Source organism: Cajanus cajan, chromosome 8 (assembly GCF_000230855.2).
Source record: "Cajanus cajan strain Asha chromosome 8, NIPB_CcT2T_4, whole genome shotgun sequence".
Taxonomy (NCBI): Eukaryota; Viridiplantae; Streptophyta; class Magnoliopsida; order Fabales; family Fabaceae; genus Cajanus; species Cajanus cajan.
In genome coordinates this window covers 26696759-26720667 of record NC_138524.1, presented here as the reverse complement: position 1 = coordinate 26720667, position 23909 = coordinate 26696759, and the positions used below count along the sequence as shown (strand labels likewise).

Below are 23909 nucleotides of genomic sequence, written 5' to 3'. Positions count from 1 at the left end.
GAAATTTATCCAAATAGCTCTAGATGTGTTTTGAACTATGTCTTTCATTAAACCATGCATGTAAAGTTCCAATTGCAAGTTATTTACTAGTCAAATTTCTGTATATCATGAAATTGCATCCCTAGAAACGGAGAAACTAAACATGCAGATTTGTGAACCCTTGCAGCCATGTATTTGCTTCTGATATTGCCAACCTAAGACCATGTATAAAACCTGAGTTACATTTCCTCTCCAGTTATATAGCCCACCAATTCCTGGCATACTTAGACCATGAGAAAAAGATAAACAAAAAGACTCATGGGAACCAGAATTAACTTTATGAATGTGTCAATGGACAAAGAGTACTTACTTTGAATTCTAGTAGTAGGACTATTTTTGCAATATTTGATGGAAGGATCAACTACTTTCTTAAACCCAAACTTGATCTTTTGACTCTTAGGAAAGAAATTGAAAATCAATATATATTGTTCAATTAAGGATTTGACGCTTAAAAATGGAAGTGTGTAAAGGTCGAAAGGATGTCATAATCTTTCATTAAAGTGAATTAAGTATTTTAAATTTATAAAATATTTAATTTCTAGTAATAAAGGATAATTTGTCTTTTTGATTGCCTTTGATTTGAGGGGTAAAGCTTGTCTTATTGTATTTATTTAAATTATGATTTTAATCATCTTAATTTTAGTTATTTTTGGTTTTAATATTAAATTTTAGATATTTTTGGTTTGATTTTTAAAATTTTGATCTTATAAATTTCTAAATTTTCTATATCGGTCTATTTTTTTTTATTTTCCCTTTTAATGTTAGATCTAACGGCAAAGATAACAATAAAATAATTTTTTTTAAAAGGATGAAATTAATTTTATTTTTTAAAAAGATTAAAAGCAAAAATTTCATAATTTAATGGGGATGGAAAAGTTATTTAAGACTGAAATAATGAGTTAACGTTAAAAATGCATTAAATTTTAAAACGGTGGAATGGAAATAACATGCTTTTTGTATGGAGCAGGCGGGATTTGAATCTGACGTTGCTAACTAAAAATTATATATTGGAATATTCCTCTTTATAATTGTTTCTGTCTACACTCTCCAGAACATTACACTCTTCGATTTTTTAAGAAAAATTACAAAATTAAGAATTCTTTTAATGTTTTTTTTTCACACTATTAGTAAGCCCTCACATAATTTATAAATTTCTCACACTTTTTAAAAATGATCTACTTCGTTATTTATTTTTTATTTTTGCAAATACTAATGGATCAGAATCACACGTGAGCCCCCTCCTCAGACGGATTCCTCCTTTTGGTCCTAGCCTACAGGGTATTAGCAACTATTTTGAGTTGTTGTTCCCCTCCCAAGGGTAGGTTTTTATACGCTTCTCACCCGACCATGAATGATAAATTATAGCATAGATCAAACTACTGAATTGGAAAAATTAGGTGCTATCGTATAGCTTTATATCGGCTAAGTTCACGAGTTAGAGATAAACAGACTCGAACCGCGACATCCGCTACAGGGTAAAGCATCACCTCTCAAGTCCCAATTGATTCTACGATAGAGGCTAATGATACACAATAACTCCCCTTGAACACAGCTTGTAGGGTGGAACCGTACAGTACCAGACACGAGATAGATCTTCCAAAGAACAAGACTTTTTTCAAATAAGCCAATTCATTTGGGTTCCTGCGGATCCACTCTTTTTCCTATTCAAAGATCAGCCCCTTATCTCTATATTTTCACATCAACAATTCTTTATTCTTTTAATAACTATTCACTTTATTATTTATTTATTTTATTAAAAAAATTAGAAGCCCAAAGCACGTTTTTCATTACTAGTTTTTATAACATTTCTTAAAGAAATTGAAAGGGTCAAAACTCTCAAATCACTAGTTTATTATCTTAATTTAATATATATATATATATATATATATATATATATATTTATTTATTATTTTAATGATCTTAATTTTTCTTTTTAATTCTGTTGACTATGTTGGAACTAAACTAATTAAAAATAATGATAAATACTTTGAAAGGAATGCTAAGAAAAATGTTAACGATTTAAAATGATAAAAAAATACAAGAATTAAAATACAAGAGTTAAAGGAACCGTCGACGGGTTCTCTACCTCCGGCCATTGGAAATCTAACTCGTATGCAATACATGTAAGGCAATTTGACCCAATTTCAGTTCATAATATTCTGTGTACTTAATGTTCGGACACGTAATTAACTAACGATTGCATTATTATTTGTTAGGACCCTTGGCATCAATAATTTATCAGGGAAACTTCCAAAGGAATTGGGAAATCTTACAGAGTTGATAGTATTGTACGTTATTTACGTTGAGCTTTTCTTCCATTGGTTACAAAAGGTTGCAATTAGGAGTGTTAAAAATCTTGAATTGAATTGATCTATATGAGAATTGAATTAAAAATAATTCTTCCTATCTGAACTGAAAAATAGTTTTGCCAAAGTGAATTGAACTGTTTTATTAATTCGACAAAATGTTTTATCAAATTTGAATTGTACTGTATTTTAAACTAAATTGAATGAACTATTTTTTGCAATGATAAATATAAGAAACAATAAAAGCAGGATAACTTTTACTCCTTTATTAAAAATTGTTCGATTTTTTTTAGTTCAATTAGCTTAGTTTGGTTCTCAGATTGTTCAGTTAAGTTTTTCTTTATGAAAAACAGGTTAGTTCAATTCACAACCAACTTAGTTTAGTTCGGGTGTTTTTGGAACACCCCTAGTTGAAATGAGTTATTTTTTTTTAAGGAACAAGTAGTCACCAAAGAGAGTTAGAGTCACTTGTTCAATGATTCTTGGGCTAAAGGTCTAGTTAATGGTGTGAAAGTGAGATTGACCAAAATGGGCTTACATTAGCTGAAGCCTATATGGGCCCTAAAATTTGAATGGTATGAGCATAAAAAAATAGAATTATGATTGATCTTATGATAATTGATATTTGTTTCCTCTTGTAATGGGATTCATGAAGCCTCTAATAGATAAGTGTTAGTACTATAAATGACAATTTTAATTACCATAAATGATATACTGAACAAAAAATTGAGTTATAAAATGCAAAAAATCCATGTGGAAAAAAAAAATGATTTGATTCAAGATTGTTCTCCTGTTCTGGATATGTGATGGCGTGCATGAGAAATTCCTCTTCATGGCCCGGTTCAGATTTTCTATTTGTTAAATTTGTAGGAATTTTGGGACAAACAATTTCTCAGGATCTCTCCCATCTGAACTTGGGAAACTGACCAAGTTAGAACAACTGTAAGTACTTCTGCAATCTTTGCTTATAAATATACTAGTGTTATTGCAATGAAGTTTGCATTCTTTGACATCCTCAATTTTGTGAAAATGAAGTTGTAAATTATTTGTATATTCTTCCAATTGTATCTGCCATGATATGATGACATTCATTCATATTTGGAAACATACAAGAAGTAGAACTCCACAAATCTGTCAATCTTTATGAAGTAATGTCAGGTATAAATAGTTGACACTTAAAAGTTTGCACTCCTTATACAAAATTAAATTTACCCCAAAGTTATATCAGGTCATATATAGTTGCTCTTTTACATAGATTCACATACATGTCCAATTTAGTATGCCAAAATATTATCCACCTAGTATTAGTCTTTCTTGTATTAGAAGTTTAATGCCGAAAGTAAAATTTTGCAAGCCACAGATACAATGCTAGTATGAATTTTGGAATTGCTGGGAAGTCAAGGCCACACCTTGCCCCCATTCCCCCTCCCCAATGCATTCACTATTGTATATTGTCTCTCAAATGTTTATACGCCAATTGTAAATCATTTCTGTTTCTAATGTTAATGGATCTTATCTCTAAGTTGTAGTGGAACTGGTACTCCTATGTAAGTTTCTATATCATTGGGTATAATATAGCTATAATGTAGATACTACTCCTTCCAATATGGTTTGTGGCTGCAAACAACGTATTAATATAGTTATAGACATAGTTGGAACGCTGTTTAATTTGCTTCAGTGAGAAAGACATCACTTTTAACTTACAAACACTGTCTATTTTATGCTGTCAAATGTCATTTTTGTGGTAGTGAACAACAATATCCTTGGGAAGTATAATATATTGATTACTTAGTCATGTAACAAACAATTATTTATCATTTCCATACGATGAGACTTGTCATAAGCATACACTGTTGTGAATCAGGTTTTGGATAATGCAAAGTCTTAGGTCTTTTATTAAAAATTTCAATTTGAAGCTGTATATTTTTATTCTTACAGGAGAATATTAATTTCAAAGAATATTTCCTTGCAGCTACTTTGATAGTTCAGGAATTAGTGGTCCAATTCCTTCCACATTTGCAAACCTTAGGAATTTGGTAGTAGTGTAAGATATTTCTACTCTAATGTGCCTCATATTATAGTAGATTAAAAAAGACAAACTTCTATAAAAATAAAATGTTTTGTCCATTTCAGATGGGCTTCAGACGTGGAACTCACAGGCAAGATACCAGACTTCATAGGGAATTGGTCTAAGCTCCAAACATTGTAAGACAACATTACCAATCACATCTTTTTTCCTCCTTAATTTGAATTAAGTAGGTGAGAAACTTTTGGGCAAAATCAATTGTATTGGACATGCAATTAAATTATTTTTCTATACTCTTATATTTTGTTCCATAAGTATGTACTGACAGTTTTTAATTTTTCATATGTCATAATAGGAAGTTTCAGGGCAATTCTTTTTATGGCTCAATACCCTCATCATTTTCCAATTTGACTTCTTTAACAGAACTGTGAGTACCACCAATTGTTTCAATTGTTTCTTGTATGGTTCCTGTTAATTCATGAAAGCTAATATATCATGTTTAATATAAATGTAGGAGAATAAGTGGTTTATCTAATGGGAGCTCCACATTGGAATTTGTAAGGAATATAAAATCTTTAACTATCTTGTAAGGCCCCAACTTTAATAATTATTATGACTCACTTTGCCATTCAGACTGAATTCTTTTCTTGTTTTTTATCTTCCTAAATATGGTCCTAGAATTTTGTTTCAATTGTTGCAGAGAACTGAGGAATAACAATATTTCTGGTTCAATTCCATCCACTATTGGAGAGTTTCAAAATTTGACTCTGCTGTGAGTGTCACCTTTTTTTTTTTTCTTAAAAAAAACTAGATTCAAATGAAATTCTTATGCAAAAGGTGTTGACTAGAAACCAACAAATTTGACAATGTTCAATTACAATTCCACAATACGTCTTTAATCTCACTACTGTCTGGTTACACAAGGATATCTTCCATGTTAGGAAACAAAGAGAACCGAAAGAGATAAAAGATATTTTTATTACACTGAATAAAGAAACACAAGGACACCAAACATATAGAAGAGGGATACAAATATAGCTGTATCCATGTAACAAACCTAAAATAAAAGGAATATTCTAATAGACTAATAATGAGAGGAAAATAACAATATCTTTACAAATGAAAAAATAGCAATAAAAAATATAAATACTAACACTATCTCAAACTCATGCGGAGAGGTTTGTAGAAAAACTTTTCACATTGAGTTTGCCTCTAAAAAGATTGAATTGAGCTGGAGAGAGAGGCTTGGTTAGCAAGTCAGCGCATTGATTTGACAAATGAGGAGTTGTTTGGACAAAACCTTCTCACGAACAAAAAATACTTCGATTTCCATATGTTTTGTTTGGCTGTGGAAAACTGGATGATGAGCAATGACCATGACACTTTGGTTATGACATAGCAACTGAGGTGTATAAAAAGGAACCTGAAGTTCCTGCAACAAGGCTTGAATCCATGTGAGCTTAGCAAAAGTCTGGGCGATGCTTCTATATTCAGCCTCGGTGCTAGAGCTAGCTATAACTTGTTGTTTTCTTGACCACCAAGAGATTGAGTTAGGTCCTATAAATATGGTAGAACCAGAGGTAGATCTTCTATCATCAATATTTGAAGCCCAATCTGCATCACACAAAGCTATGATGGATAAAGGTTTGCCAACTATAGCTGGTTGCATATGAAGACCATGAGAAAGAGTGCCCTTAAGATATCTTAGAATTATTTTGAGAGTTAACCAGTGAGAGTTCAAAGGTTTTTCCATAAATTGAACTTTGTTGACAACAAAACTGATTTTAGGTCTTGTAAGAGTAGCATACTGCAAGGCACCCGCAACAAACCTGTAAAGAGTAGGATTCTGAAATAAATTTGCACTAGTTTAAGAGAGCATGGAAGAGGAAATAGATTGAGATTCATCCACATTTATTTTATGTAGAAGATCTCTAATATACTTGGTTTAAGTCATAAGCAGAGAATTGTCAGGATGATGCTTGACTTTTATACTGAGAAAATAGTCTAGAAACCTAATTTGTTTGAGAGCAAATTTGGAGTTTAGTTGAGAGGTGATCTTTTGAATAAGAGAAGGAGATCTGCCAGTGAGAATAATATCATCTACATACAGTAATAAATAAACAACTTGCTGATCAAGAGTCTATGTGAACAAAGAGGGATCACACTTGCTAGCAGAAAATCCAAACTGGAGAAGAGTTGTTTTCAGTTGAACAAACCATTGCCTGGGAGTTTGCTTGAGAACATAGAGAACCTTATTAAGCTTACATATTAGACTTTTATCTTGGCTCTCAAAACCAGGTGGCTGTCATATAAATAGATTCCTCCAACAAGCCATTTAAGAAGGCATTATAACATCAATTTGAAATCAACCCAGCCATTGGTAAGAGCCAAAGTGATGGGTTTAACAATAGGGTAGAAGGTTTCATGAAAATCAAAACCGTGAACTTGATGAAACCCCTTGGCAATCAACCTAGCTTTGTATTTGTTAACGGATCCATCATCATCCTCTTTAATATGAAAAACCCATTTGTAGCCAACTACTTTTTTTGTTAGGAGGCAGAGGGACCAAGTCCCATGTTTGGTTCTTTATCAAAGCATCATATTAAACTTGCACAGAGCAGTCCACTAATGATCAACAAGAGCAATTCTGAAGGACTTAGGCTCACTATGCACCAGAAAAAGAGAAGTGTGAAGCTTAGTATTGTGAAAATCGGACTTAGATCGTGTTTGCATAGCTAGGGTGGGTATTAGTAGTGACAGGAATAGCCTTCACAGATTCTGTTGAAGCAAAACCGAACTACTTAGAAGTAAAGTCTTGAGTAAGAGAAGATTGACCAATATTTGTGTTGGTACTTGGTAAGGCAACATGGGTAGGTGATAAAGTGGATGGTTGAGAGATAAACTCATAAGAGACAGGTTCATTGGCTACTGTGTGGGAAGATGGAGAAAAAGATGATGGGACAGAAAGATAATATGGTGGAATGATCACAGGTGAGGGACACAAATTAGGTTGGAGAGTGAAATATTTGGGTAAAGTGGAAGGAGAAACAAGATAGTAAGGGAACAAATCAGCCTAGGAAATCATTGTTCATTGAAAATAACATCCTTGGAGATGTAAATCTTTCCTGAATTAAAAAGGCACTTGTACCCTCCGTGAGACTGAGAATATCCAAGGAATAAAACACTTTTGTGATCTAAAATCAAGTTTGTGAGTATTGTAGGGCCTTAAGAGAGGGTGACAAGCACAACCAAAGAATTTCAAGAAATTATAATCTGGAGTAGTTTTGAACAAAAAAGTATATGGGATGGAAAATTGAAGAGCAACACTAAGAAGCCTATTAATGAGATAAATATTAGTCATGAAGGCAAAGCCCCAAAATTTTAAAGGTAAAGAAGCGTGATGTAATAAAGTCAGACCACATTCAACAATATGACGATGCTTCCTTTTAACAGTTCCACTTTGATGATGAGTGTGAGGGTAAATATGTTTGTGAGTAATGCTATGAGAGGCCAAAAAGGTTGTGAAAGGTCTAAATTCCCCTCCCTAGTCAGACTACAGTCCTACACAATTTTAATTTTATTATTAAGTTGAAGTTCAACCATGGATTTAAAGTGCTGAAAAATAATAAGAGCTTCAGGTTTTGATTTTAAGGGATAATGCTAAGTGTAATAGAAAAGTCATTAATAAAAGCAATATAATAGTGATAACAAGAGAATGACATCACATGAGGGCCGCCAGAACTGGAGGATGAAACATCAAAGGTGACAATAGGCAGAGAATGTACGGGGACAAAATGTACATCAGCCTTATTTGGGCAATGATCAATAGCAGAAGCACAAGATGTGTGCAACCTTAAACGAGGAAAGGAGTAGAGAATATTAGATCCAATAATGCCTTGAAGCAAAATTTCATGAGTCCCTTGAGATTTGACAAAACACAAATGAGGATGAAATTCAAAATAGATAGAATTATCCCTAGCAAATTGACTCACTCATCAGATTTTTAATGGAAGGTACATCAAGCAAATGATTAAGTTTAAGAAAAACATTGGAATTAAAGGGAGAGGCAAAAGATGAGGAACCAAAACCCTCAATTGTCAAACCTTGATAATTATCGGGTCAGGACCATAAAAGTGTGAGAACTGAGTAATATTTTGAGTTACTCTAATAACATGATTAGAAGTCCATGAATCCAGAATCCACATAGTATTTGCTTCAATAGAGGCATCTTGAGAAGTGGAAGTGGTAGCCATAACACCAGCAACAACAGTGGTGAGGTTGGGATTCATCCAAGTATTAGAACTTTTGAAATTGATAAGCTGCTGCATATATTGTAGGGTCATGCAACATCATGGAATCTAATGGTTGATAAGAGTTGTCAGCTTGAAATGGCAAACATGGCAGTATGACCAAATTTTAAACAGATTTGGCATTAGAAGTTAGCAAATCGATCGGCCACCTTGGCCACGACCAGAAATATTACCACGACGACCACTATAGTTGTACCCATGTAACAAATTAACCTAAAACAAAAAAAAATATTCTATCATACTAATAATGAAAAAATAACAATATCTTTACAAATGAAATAATAGCAGCAGAAATTATAAACATTAACATTCCAATAAGTATTCATGCTTTAAAAATTAATTATTAAAATATTTATAGTCGAGTTATTTATGATCAAAGCTCAACATGTGCACTACTGGCCACTACACAAAGTTAGGTTTTTGTGGCAATTAATTTATTCTTTAGCGACCATATAAATAGTCATTATTTTTTTTTACCAGCATTTAGATAATGGCTGGTGTATCCAGTGTGTCGCTAATACTATTACCGACATTTATATAAAATGCTGGTAAAGACCTACTAAATATTAAAAGTTATTTTTTCAATTGTCTCCTTTCCATCCATTTAGTGACTTTTATCTTTTGCTAGTAAAACTTTAAATAATTTATTCCTATAATTTTCTTTTCTAAATTCATAACTTATATACTCTTTTTTTTTATCTCTAGTCGATGTGAGATTTGTAAGATGAAGGTTGCTCTCTAATTGTTTTATAACACTATTGAACTTGGTAATAGTGGGTGACTTGATATTAATTTATTATAGTGAATTAAGAATTATTACACATAAAATAATTGTCGCTAATAGTAAATTTTAGTGTAATATAAATACACTTTTAGTGCCTATTATATATTAGTCATTAATATTTTTATTATATAATTAAATAACGACAATTAAATTATTACCATTAAATAATTGTCGTTAAAAATATTTTTTGTTGTAGCGTGGCTCGGTGTTCTTTATCTTTGTCAGTTTCATTATTTTCATTGATGTGATAGAAAGATACATTGTTGTAGTTGAAAGATACTATTTTTTAGCTTATTTATCACACATAAAATAATTGTACATTTTCTTTTATTTGTAAATGAGAAAATAAGTATCTTGTCTTACAGTTGTGTTAGACCAAACTAAAAAAATTATATATTTATGTTGGTTATTGCAGGGATTTTAGCTTCAATAACATCACAGGACAAATTTTGGGATCAATTTTCAATTTGAGTTTGCTTTCATACTTGTAATATATATTGCATTTCCGAGTAATTATATATTAATTTGTTTTATATGTTATTGCACATGACATAGTTTAAAGGATGTTTATCAAATTACAGGTTTCTTGGAAATAACAAATTTAGTGGCACCCTCCCGATGCAGAAAAGTTCAACTCTTCAAAATATGTGAGTAAGATGGACCTTGACTTTACTATTGAAAGTAATAGGCAAATACAAGGAGCCCTATCCAACTATCGATCATGGGTAGAAATCCCCCTTGTGCTTTGAAACATGTTGTGCAAGGGGGAGTGGTCACCATGCATAATCTGTTGAATTTAAGAAGTTTTGTTAACGATTTTCAAAGTGCATCATGTTGTCTTCATATTGAAAATTTTCAACATTAAAGCTGCTTATGAATATGAGTGAGATTAATTGGAGCTCCATCCTACAAGTTTATTAAGGATTAAGATGAACAAAAGCTGTGTTACATATTGAGAGGCATGTGTGTGTTTTTCAATGCTGCTACTTGTTAATTTGTGTATTTATTTTAATTAGGAGGAAAGAGTCACTCCTACATCTTAATTTTTAAAAAATTAAAAAAATAATAGAATGGGTGGTTATTATGAGTATTGGGTAAGAACAGAAATAACTAAATGTAAAAGTGAGAAGAAAATGATGCCAAAAAGAGTAGAGGAAAAATAAGACTAATTTTGTATGTGATTTTATGGTAAATGATCTTATAAAAATGGAGACCAAAAAACATTTTAAATTTTGTGTTCATATCGTAATTGGGTTAAGGAAACTGCTTTGAAATGGATGATATAAGTACTGGTATCAAATATATGTTTCTGTATTAGATATTCTAAGAACATCGATACGAAACTGTTATCTTTTTTTATTTTTCAAAATCTTTTGTTGATATGTGTGGATACCGGACAATCATATGTATTGGATAAATGATAGTCATCTATTGTATCTAAAATGATTAAATACTAAGGTTGAAAAAGAAAAGCTAACTACATCGATGCTTTTTTGACTTTCTCCACTTTTACCACTCATTCGTGGAATTGCTCAACTATAATTTTTTATTTTTAACAATGTTTTATAATAGCTTTACTTTATTATGATCTTTTTGTGAGATGATTTACCATTTTACATATTATTTTAATAGTGTTCTGCTATATCTTGTTACATTCTTCCTTCTATCCATGCTTGTATCTTTGTAACTAATTTTTACGTACAGGCTATTTAGCTGTACTCGTAAAAACAAGAGTTTATCAACAAATATATTTTTTTTTTACTCGACGTGAGACTTTGATTTTAAAAATAATTATAGTAATATTTTTTAAAAAAATGTTGTAAAATAACTTATGTAAAAAAACTTTACTCGATGTAGGACTTTGATTTTGAAAATAATTAAAAAAAATCATATTGAAATAAAAAATATTACTCTATCTATAATGACATTTTTCAAAAAAGTGTTACAAAATAACATTTATTTAATATATATAGTAACATTTTAACAAATATAAAAAGAAAATGTTGTTAAAGGATTAAAATCTAGTAGACCCAAGCTAGGTTAGAGGTATCTTCTAGAAGACAAGGAAAGTTTGGCTAAAGATAAACAAGGAATGTTTCTTAATACATGGCTAATTTTCAATGATTCACATAAGTCAATTAATGAAGAAAAAAAATGCAATAAATAAACAAAAAATGTTGTAGAAAAATTATAGTGAAATTAATAAATCAGAGATTTAGCTAGTCTTTATTGACATATTTTGATAAAAGCATAAGTACCTGAATGTAAATATCAAAGACCCGCCTCCCAAGACTTTTCCATGTGTTAGTACCATCCAAAATAGCTGTTTCTGCAAATTGAAGGGTGATGTTGTAGAAGCCATTTTCTAGCCCCAGGCCATAATATCTTAATAATGAAGCCGAGAGTCGTGCTGTTTGGAAGAGGTCCGGGTTCACAGTTCCAATGAACTGATTAGACACAGAACTTTCGAATACAGGATTAGAGCTACCCGTGAATAATCCAACGTTACTAACAGCCCATTTACTTGTATTAGTAACAAAATATGTTGCTGAACCAAGTGTCGCATTGTCCATTTCATACACTGTTCCATCTGTCGACGTAACTTGGGTACCTCCACACTTGATTGCAAAGTTATAATCTGCAATGCATAGAATCATAGGTATGTAAGAGACTGATCAATTGCTGAAAAGAAGTTTTAATTTACAAATTGGCTTCAGGTAAAGCATGGTATATTTCTTTCGGTAAAATGAGAAGAGAAAAGAAACCGTGCCATGTTGTGGCTCAATCAATATTTTGTACCCAGCAGCTAGTGTCAGTCATTAATCAAGATATTGCATAATTGTTTCAAAATTAGAAGCGGATCCAAATTAAATGTAACATTATATTTCTCTTATATCTAATTGTAACCAATAATTAAAGTCTCACATCGAATAGATTAATGACTCATAAAGAATATATATACTCATATAATTATATTTAAGATAAATGAAATTTGATATTCTATATATAATTAGTGGTAACAAACTAAAAATGTCTTTCCCTAAAAATTTAAGGAATTCTTAAAAGTTTAGGAGATATAAAAATGTAATAATTAATAGTAATATTTAAATTAAAATTAATTATTATTTTATAAAGTTAACAAAATCTTGGCAACATAATTAAAATGTTACAAAAATACTATTTTGGTAACATTTAAAAAATGTTACCTAATTATGCAAAAATGTTATTAAAAGTCTTTAGCAATATGAACTATATACAACATTTGATAATATATTGCTAAAATAAATTAGCAACATTTATACATAATTAAGTAACATTTTTCAAATATTGCTAAATACCATTTGTGTTGTAGTGGTTCTTAACTCCTAAGCCGGGTGTTACATCTGTTAAGTAACCACACTGACTTAAATACAACTATTTGGAAAGATACCTCAACTTAATCCCTAATCTAGTATTACTTTTGCTAAGTAACATGGGCTTAGAGGAAACTATTTTGGAGGTAACCTTAACTTAGTCTGATTTTCATGCTCAAGTAACATGTTAACCCTAGGGGTGTCATTAATTAATAATGATGTACATAAGTAAAACTAAAATAATTTACATACATACATGACTAAAGTAAAACATAAATATATATGTTGCCAATGTACACAAATAAATCTCTAAACAATGTACAAAAAGTAAAAAAAAAAAAAAAAAACTCGATCTTGAATTGCCTCTAGAAAGGAAGATACCTATCTTTTGTCAATATCTTACATGTCATCATGGAAATAATGAAAAAATGGATGGGGATTTTTGAATACCCACACAGCTAATTCAAAATATAGATAATTTAAACATTAGTTGATCATTACATTATTGTATAATCATTTAAAGTAATTAATTTAAATTAAAAATGTATTACCTCTCTCAATGAGTTCCTAATGTTACCACAAATGATGGTAAGCATATGTTTCATCATGTAATAGTCACACTCATGATTGCTCGCTTAATGTGGGTACTATAATATAAAACATAAATAAAACGTACTTAGAGTATATTTTAATTGAACTCTAACTACTATTTTGTTAACAGTTGACTTATTTTGAGGGCAATATACTAAAGCTTATTTCTAGTTACTGGAAGAAGCCGCTACAACCTCAAACTTGTTTCCAAAGACTTACAAAAGCAAATGATAAACCAAAAATAGTTAAAGGATATATTTTTTTTTGTTTCATGAAATTATAAAAAAAATGAATCGACAAAGATTAATAGTAGATAGTTATGAGTTGATGATGTGTCTAATAGGAAAATCGGTAGTTTTCTTGTGTAATGAACATAAGAGAACTATAAGAAATTACCTCGAAATTATCACGAGGAGCTGCCAATGTCCATTACATTTGTAGTAGTGTTAGAAACTTATAAATTACTATAAACTTAAAACAAAATATACATAACACAAGTACTTACTTATTCAAATAAGGTGTTAACTAAACATCATTTCCTCCATCCTTGAATTGGTCTATCAAATATTGGCTCATCTTAGTGTCTTTGTTACCAATATACTAGATGGTAACTGAGTCAATGAAACCAAAATAAAGACATTTTGCATGCCCACAACCACACGTTGAAGATACTTATAATTGTGAAAAAAAATATAAATGTAAGGAATGTGTAATTGAATATATTAAATAAAGAACCATTACAAATAATAATCAACTAATCCATAACTGGATAACTAATATGGAAAGGAGGTCATCCCTAGACACTATGTCCATGACATCATGTTGGCAAATAAAGAAAGGGATAGCCATGTCCCTACCAATGACCTAAAAAAACATGTCTATTTGTACATCGTGCCTCCCAAGATCAATAATTACCAAGGCCAATCGATGGATCGGAGAAAGCTTAGAAGTTGTTGCACGTGTAGTAGCAATAACTTTCCCCTTTCCAAAAGGAACCTAAACATCATATACAATTAAATTAGTAAAATATAATTAATTAAGGATATCATTAGAATGTAATATATCGAAATATTGATTACTTTAGCCACATTGGCCCTAGCTAGCCTAGATGGCCATAGGATAAAGGTACCTAAGGCCTATCCCATTGCCTGAACCTCTTTAGTAAGCATAGGGACTCGAGCATCGTGCTCTCTAACATCGACAACCTCTACCCATAGCATATCATATGAAATCTCTTGGTGGTGGATGGTTGACCCCAACATGTGCACATTTCCTATGGCCACCAACTGCTCCAGCGTGACATCAATGTATAATTGCACTATCAGTTGTGCTACATCAACTACATCCTCCCTTGATGCATTATGGGCATCACAACTCTCCTAAAAGCTTATAAGAGGAGGAGGAGAAAGAGAAGGAGAAGGGGGGAGAAGGGTGTGTTGTACGACCCTTGGATGCAAGCTATTTTTTGAGGTCCTTTGACACCCTTGCCTTCACATCAACTTTAAGGTATGCACAATCATCAACAGTAAGTTATGATCTACTGACACATGTAGTTGAAAGAGGTGAAAAGGCATTGTGTATGCCTCTACTCCGTCCAGTTGTTCGCACACTTCCCAAATGCTCTTGAGTGGAAAGTGTAACTGTCAAAATGTCTTCTCGCCCTTCCTTAACAAAGGTTTCCTAACTATCCTGCTCCTCTAAATCACCCTACGAGACGATAAATTTGTTAGTAATTAATGATGATTAATCCATCCAACATATGAAAAAGAGGATACTTAAAATCCTCTCTACTACTTCTTGAGTGGCACTATTTGTATACTCTCCTAATTTTCTCTGTCGAGTTGCTTTCCACTTGGCATGACGAATGGGTTGGCTCTACTAGTTGACCGTTGATCCATCACCTAAAGAAGTAGTAGACTCCTTCATCATGTTCTCCTCAAGCTTATCATACTCCTACAAGACAATAAGTAGGTGTAAACATTAAGAGCATTTAACTCCTATGCTTGCTTTCTTTTTTTCCCTATTTTATACATAATAGAAACACAAAACTCATTAATAATAACAAAACATACAAGTAAATAAATTATTTATATAATTTTTTAGTTGACTTAATTACCAAATAATCTGGCAAGAGTTTATACTTGCAGAACTTATCCCAACTCTCTTGATCAATAAATGGATAAACATGACAATGATTTTTATCTACCTTGTAACCAAAAATATACTCACTATGGAGTTGACTCTTAAAACCCCTCCAATGTTGAATGTGGAGAAAAGATAAACACTAAAAGGAGGGTTGAATAATGTATATTAAAAGCTCTCACGTACGTTTGCAAGTACGTGAAGTAATATCTGCAACAAACGAAGGGTTAGAAAGAGTAATTAATGAACACAAAAAGTTTTTATACCGGTTCACCTCAACCACCGAGGCTACATCTATTTCTCAATCTAACCAGATTGAGTTCCACTAACTTTTAGCAAAGTTATAAGTATTCTTTTACCAAACCACTTCTGGCTCAACACAAGTGTTCTTTGATTGGCCTCTTCAACCCATTACCCAAATATTCTTTTTACAACTAAGCCTCTCCAGACTTAATCCCAAGTATTCTTTTACAATTAAGCCTCTCCAGGCTCTACACTATAACAGTGGTTATGAAGATATTACAAGGTTGTAGTTTTCGTCTCTTTTAGACGTGATTACAACAAACGTTTAAGTGCAAAAAAACTATCTAAGAAGTTTTTGTGAGTTGTATATTTATTCAGTATCTCAATTTTTCTATGTATAGCTTTTCTTGCTTCTCTTGAGTTTTAGAGCTTCTTATATAGTAGCTTCAAAATAGATGACTGTTGCAGCTTCTTAAGGCTAATTCATATAACTGCTTCATCTTACTCCTTTGTCTGATCTAGAGATAGAGGAAGTATCTGTTAGTGCATTAAATACTTCAATTTATGTCTTTCACCTAAATGTACTCCTTATCTTTGATAGATCAAGCTACTTATCAGAGTAGAGTTGCAAAAATGGGAACAACAGGAAGCAAAGTCAACGTGTAGCGAGGATGTAGTCCTTTTTCTATGCCTTTTCTATTAAATATGATATCTTTATCCTTTGTTTTGATGATCTACATGCTTTTATACATTTTTAATAGAATGTGATTTTCAAAACAATGACTTTCAATCTATTAAGGTATAAAGTATTCATTTGAAAATTTAAAAGTGTTAGTCATAATAAATAATGGATGTTAAGAAAAATTGTATGTTTCATCTGATTTGTTTTTTCTTACAGACGTTACTTTGTCTTATAGAGTCTGAAATAGTGACTTCTCAAAAACATTTTCTTTCCAAAAGACATAGTGTTTGTTATCATGAAAACTTATGAAAAATAAGAGATCTAAGATGTTTTAACTTAACATTGTTGACATAACTAACATATTTATTTCTCAGGCAATCAATGTTGAAAATGTCATAAGTGAGTTGGATGTATATCAATTTACTTAGTAAATGTGCAATATATAACTAAAAATCATTTTATATACAAAGATAATGTTTCATGCCATGATAGTCTACCATATCTAGTTCTTCATGCTTTCGGGGACATGCTCCCAACTCTCATAAGTAATGGAAACCTTGCTCATCCCAATCAAGGATACAAAATTGTTAAATTTTTGCTTATGCAACCCAAAAGCAAGCCTTGTATCCATATCAATGTCAATGTGCTTCAGCTCCCTTTTATTCCAACTAGAAGTTAGGTCCTTCAAAGTAGTACGTTGCCTTACCCTCTACCTGGTAAAATAACTCAGTTGACTCTACTCATAGTAGTATGGACACTATATGTTCTTGGAGGACCAAGAAGTAGAACGTAGTTGTTCAATCTAGTGCAGAACCTGAGTTTTGAGTCTTGGCATACGACATATGTGTAATTGAAGGGTTATAGGTGAAAATTATTCATGATGACATCGGGATTAAAATAGAGATACCTATGAGACTATTTTGTGACAAGTTTGCCATCAATATTGATTACAATCTACTTCAATATGACAAGACCAAACATATTGAGATAGACAGACACTTCATCAAAGTTGGAAATGATTGATATTAATTTATCAAATTGAGGGGGAGTGTTTTTAAAAATAAAAAGAGTATTTTAGGGGATTTACTTTTGTTATGCAATATTTCCTTATTTTCATAGTTCCCTTATTTATGGACAAGTATAACTCTATAATTGAGAGAATAAGAATGTAATTTGAGTGAAATAAATTAATAAAAATAACCTCTTTCAACTAGTTGTTTTTGAAACTTGTTTATATTGTTTTTAGTTTTCAATTATGTTGAAAAGAAGACTCTTCACATATCATATATGATTCCATCACTAGAAGAGAATATGAGAATATGAGATTTAGTCATCTGATAATGACTAAAGTCTTCTTTGTATATATCATAAGGCAAGAACATAAGAATATTCTTAAGATTGGGCTAAAATCGAATATGAGGACCGCAAAAGGTTTTTTTTGGTGAATTATTTTACTATGGTGAGATATTTTAAGATGTAGTTGGACATGCATTACTTATGTTTCTAGACAAGAATATGATGAATTTTCTCTTATCACTGTAGATTCTATATATTTAGGTTTTGTATCATAACATAACTAGAAAGTAGAAAAAATGGTTGTACTCAACTATAAACAATGCATGACATTTGTTCTATCCATTTTTCTTATCTTTAATCAAAACATTTTGACAAAGTTGGATAAAAGATGTTTCTGAACTTCAATAACAAAAAAATCAGGAATCATCCCCAACTTCAATAAAATCATTTTTTTTGCTTATCCAACCTTAACCATGTACATGTATGACTTTGCAGAGCTTTTAGAAATTGATACAAGACCATACACTTTTAGCTATTCTGAGTTAAAGAATGCTACAAAGGACTTTAATCTTGAAAATAAGCTTGGAGAAGGAGGTTTTGGACATGTTTATATGGTAATATTTTGTCCCTAACTTATAGATAATGGTTATTTGTTACTTCACAAGAGATTATAATTGCCAATACTAGATCAAATAATGCTTGTGGCAACTAGTAATGAATGTTAAAGGCATGATCATTTGAGAAGAGCACATAAAGCTCATTGAATTATTATGTTTTTGTATTTAATTATTAAATATTCAATAAACTAGTAATTTTTTGTGCCCCATGAACATTACCTACCTCATAATTACCTTTTGCAAATCTATTTCTTGGTATCTTTGGATATCTTGATACTTGAAATTTTAGCTTGTTTAATATAATTATTTTGTTGATAATTAAATTTTAGCTCACGTAAGATAACTATAGAATTTATTTATTACTTTTTCAATTGGAAATCATTAATTATTATTTATCTTTTAATTTTATATTATTATTTTCTTAATTAATAAATTTATATGACATTATTATGTTTTCCTATTACTTCTGCTAACTTGGGTTTGACTCAAGCATTGTGTTAGTATTTATATGTTTATTGATGAAAGTGATGGAATTTTATTCTATAATTTGATTTTTGGGGATAATATTGGAATTCGAACTAAATACTTTTTTTAAGAGAATATCATTTTCTTTTCTTTTTTCTTGTAGGGGATACTTAATGATGGAAGAGTTATTGCTGTAAAACAACTATCAGTAGGATCCCATCAAGGAAAGAGTCAGTTCATAACTAAGATTGCTACTATATCAGTTGTGCAACATTGTAATCTAGTCAAATTATATGGGTGTTGCATTGATGGGAGTAAAAAACTTCTTGTCTATGAATATCTAGAAAACAAGAGTCTTGATCAAACATTATTTGGTATGTGATGATTCTAATTTTTTGATTTTGTGGGTGTAAATGTATGTAATCTTAATAGTTTTCTATTTTCTTTTGTATAAATAATTAAAGACAAATGTGGTTTTTTTGGCTAGGAAACCGTTTAACCCTCAATTGGTCCACACGTTATGATATTTGTTCGGGTGTCGCTAGAGGTTTAACCTATTTACATGAAGAATCAAGGCTTCATATTGTACTATGATGCGAAAGCTATTAATATTTTGCTTGATTATGAGTTTATTCCCAAATTATCCGATTTTGGGATGGCCAAATTATATAATGATAAAATGACCCATATGAGCACTCGTGTGGCTGGGACATTGTGAGTTGTTTATCAATAATTGAACATCATGTGTTAATTTTAAGAAAAATATTGCTTTATTTGTTTAAGGTATCATATTTTTGTTTTAATTAATTGTTAATTATGGATATATTCTTGTGTTGAAGTGGATATCTTGCACCAGAGTATGCTATGCGTGGACACCTTATAGAGAAAGCAGATATTTTTTCCTTTGGTGTTGTGGCTTTAGAATTAGTTAGTGGAAGGCCAATTTCTGATTCAAGTTTGGAAGAAGAGGTGTATCTTCTTGACCGGGTACGCATGTTGTCTATTTCTTATAAATGTTAACTTTCTAGAATAGTAGTTAATGTCAATATCTCTTACTTTTATCTTTATTATGCATATGTTGTATATGAAATTATAATCCAAAGTTCATGCTATTTCACCTTCATTTGGGTATTGCAACCATGATAATCAAATATATTCTTATTATTAGTTAAACTAGAAAAATTCAATTTGGTCTACCAATGTACTTTTAAATAATAAATGAGTTTTTTTTCTCACATTCGTGTTACTGATTAATTCAAAATTTTAGGTGCAATATTTTTTAGTTTTGAATGAAATTACACAAAAAGGAATGTTGAATTGTGTTCTAAAATATTTTTTGTTTCCTCTTTCTTTCATAAGAAGTTTGCTACTTTCACAACTTTTTCAAGGAATCGATTCAAAACGGATATCATTTTGAACTAAGAATGATTATGAACTCAGAATGAATATTCAATAGTTGTTTTGAAACTATTTATCCAATTGTTAAACTAGAAAACTTTGTTGATGTTCCAAGTATTTTATTAAAGATTTTTTGCACATTAAAATATTGTTTGTTTATCTCCAAAACATTTTAGAGAAAGTCAAACTATATTTTAAACCATAAACAATAAGGGTATTTTTGCCCCATCTCTTTTAAGATCTCCAGCCCAAATGCACCTATAGTGCATATACTCAACATTTACTTAACCACAACACCTTACAGATCTAGATTAGGACAATACCATGGTAAAATAGTTTATGTGATTGTTTGCATGAGTTAAAATTTTTTGTATCTTTTTTTTTTTATACCAAGAAAGATTTTCCACTATGAAAGATTTCCTCTTGATCTATATGTTTACATGAACACTTATAGAAGTCGATACACTCTTTCTCTTGAATGAGGGGATAAGTAAAGAGAGGATATCACAAGCTTCACACTTCTAGAGTTATAACTTCAAGTTTTTTTATAAGTGTATAGGACAAAGATAGTAGGTGTGGAGCTCAAGGCACAATAACTCTTTTTCTTTTAAAGATTTATTTGAAAATATATCAATTGTACATCACTTATCATAATTTAAGTTACCATTTTGAAGTCATCATGTTGATCTTCCATTCTAATGATCAGTTTTGATGAGTTTCAAGAAGACAAGGACTTGAATTCTAATTTTGTTGAAGGAAAGAAAGTTCATATGTGTACATTCCTCTAATGAATATCTTTAACATCATCATATGAGATCCAACTATATGAGTGTAACTCCTTCTAATTTAGGATAAACCAAATACATGAGCTCTAAAGTATACAACATGTGTAGATTGTAGTTGTTTTGAAATGTGTGTAATCCTTGACCCAAGCTTCAATGATTTCCCTTGTCATCACTTTGATAAAGTGCATAATAGGTATTTTTATTTGTTAATTAGAGAGTGCATTTGATGTCAATAGTGGAAACTCTATTTAGATACCAATTGTTTTAATAGAGTCTTGTTAAAGAGGAGCCTAATCTTTTAGAGTATCCTTATTGTATTGAGAGCCTTGTCATAGATGAATGTGTTCTGAATTGGTTTAGAGTGGTTGTGATTTAGTGTAAAGACAAGTTCTTATATCAAAGATTATTATGAAGTTTCTCTTGATTTATTCTTAAGAACTTTGACATATGTTGAACCTTATCATGCTTTTGATAGCTTCATTCTTCTAACATGTCCTTAAAGAATATGGAACATGTGGAAAAAATGAGCTTACAAGCTTCTCCATTGTGGTAATTTGAGTTACCACTAACTTTCTCATTTTAATTATAATTGTCTCTCTTCCTTGTCCTTTGTGTTTATTCCTACCTTTGTAGGTAAAGCATTATCCCACCCAAAATGGTGCCAAGTAATGATTAGTGAGATGGGTGCACTCCAAAGTAATGGAACCTAGAAAGTGGTGGCTCTCCCTCTTGGGAAAACCACGGTTAGGTGGTGATGGCTCTAAACACTCAAAGTTGGTCTTGATGATAGGATTGATAAATTAAGGCTCACTTGGTGGCCAAGGACTACACCTGAATATTTGGGCAAAACTTTACACATAGTTTATCAATAGTAGCCAAATTAACCTCTATTAGAATAATCTTTTCCATTGTGATCATTTGTTATTGGAACTTGTTTTAGTTGGACATTAAGAATGTTTTCCTCCATGATGACCAAGACAAAGAATTGTATATGAAACAACCATGGTCTGCCAACTACATAGGTCCCTCTATAGACTTAAATAGTCCTTCCAAACTTTGTTTGGTAGATTTCATACTATGGTACAACAGTTAACACTTACTCATAGTGAAGTTGATCACTATATCTTCTATTGTCATTCTTTTGAAGGGTGCATCTACCTCATTGTATACGTGGATGACATTGTCATGTTAACAATTGATCAACATGGCATACTCCACCTAAAATGATACCTCTAAGGATAGTTGCAAACGAAGGACAATGAGTGGCTTTGATATTTCTTTGGTATTAAGATGGCTTAATCCAAAGGCAAACTAGTGATTTCTCAAAGGAAGTTTGCTCTAAACATTCTTGAAGAAATTGATTTATTAAATTCCAAACATGTAGACACTTTTGTGGATCCCAACATCAAAATGCTACCCAATTAGGAAAAACCTTGATTAGACCCAATGAGATACAAAAGGTTAGTTTGAAAACTAATAGTCTCACTGTCACTCAACTAGAAATTGATTAGATTGTCACTATGGTAAGCCAATTCTTGAACTTCTTTTACCAAGACCATTCGAGCATGATAGTTCAAATCCTTAAATACATTAAAGGTTCCCTTGGCAATTGAATACTTTATGAAGAAAAAGGACACATTTAGATAGTTGCTACTTAGATGTAGATTAAGTAGGCTCATTCATTGAAAATTATTCCACCTCTAGGTGTTGTGTTTCATTTTGAGTGAACTTGATATATTGCAAGTGCAAGAAAAAAATGTTGTAGCAAGGTCAAGCATTGAAGCAAAATAGACAACCATGAATTAAGTGACTTTGTAGCTCATTTGATTGTAACTCTTCAAAGAACTTAAATTTAAAGAGATGGTACAAATGATATTGATGTGACAATTAAGTCATGTTATATATTGCATTCAATCCTTACTTCATGAGAATACCAAACAATTCATTAGATAAAAGAGTGGAAATAACAATTAGCTTCATCAACTCAAGTAATCAATTGGCAGTTGTTCTTAACAAATCTTTGAGGGTTCCAACCAATAATTACATCTTCTCCATCTTGAGGGGAGTGTTGAAAATCAAAATAGAATATACCCATTTACTGCAATACACTAAATAGGAAAATGTGTTATAATTTAAGGAAAACAAAATATCCCATAATCGTGCATATTAAATGTATATTTTCTATTTGAATAAGCCTCGACTATATAGTTTAGACACCAAAATCAACTTGTATGTGTGCATTTTTCTCTCTATTTTAACGGTTCTTTATCAATGGTGTAATGGCCTTAGTGAGACCATTTTTTTCTCATGACAGGATCAATTTTCCCATATTAAATGTTCTTTATTAAGATTAAGATAATGATTACTGTCGCAACCCAAAAATTTCCGATCTCGCGACCTATGGTTTAGACATCCTTTTGAAAATCTCATCAATTAAGGAATGCCCGGACACCAAACTAATCCTTAATTAATGGTTTTGAAAAATGAGTTCATGGAGTCGCTACCAATATTTTACTCAAAATATTGGAAAAAGGAAAAGGTTTTTAAAAAGTCCAATAATGGCCTTAATAACCAGAATTGGGTTCGGGGGTCGGTTACGTGTAGGAAAGGTATTAAGCACCCTTACAACGCCCTTAATCGGTACCCTATGACGAAGTTAACATTATAAACAATAATAATATAAATATTAAATCCCCTTTTATTGATGATTATTTACATGCTTAAAATTTAAATTAAACAATTAACTCTGAAATATCTACATAATTGCGTTTATTATAAAAAATACTTATCAAATAAGAAACAAAAGAGAGAGAAGAAGATTGATTGAAATACCTCGTATCAAGCTTTGTTAAATCTTCCGATATGGAAATTT

The 23909-nt window shown here is 31.1% G+C and overlaps 1 protein-coding gene across 1 annotated transcript; it reads left to right on the top strand.

Annotated features, from left to right (window-relative positions):
• The first annotated feature begins 2036 nt into the window (after positions 1-2036).
• On the top strand, positions 2037-10116 carry LOC109788856 (uncharacterized). Its single transcript, XM_083061454.1, has 10 exons — positions 2037-2162; positions 2256-2327; positions 3216-3287; positions 4318-4389; positions 4479-4550; positions 4727-4798; positions 4886-4957; positions 5072-5143; positions 9881-9952; positions 10047-10116. Exons 1-10 carry the CDS (start codon positions 2152-2154, stop codon positions 10114-10116), a joined length of 657 nt encoding a protein of 218 aa, XP_082917580.1. The 5' UTR covers positions 2037-2151.
• Positions 10117-23909: the final 13793 nt, after the last annotated feature.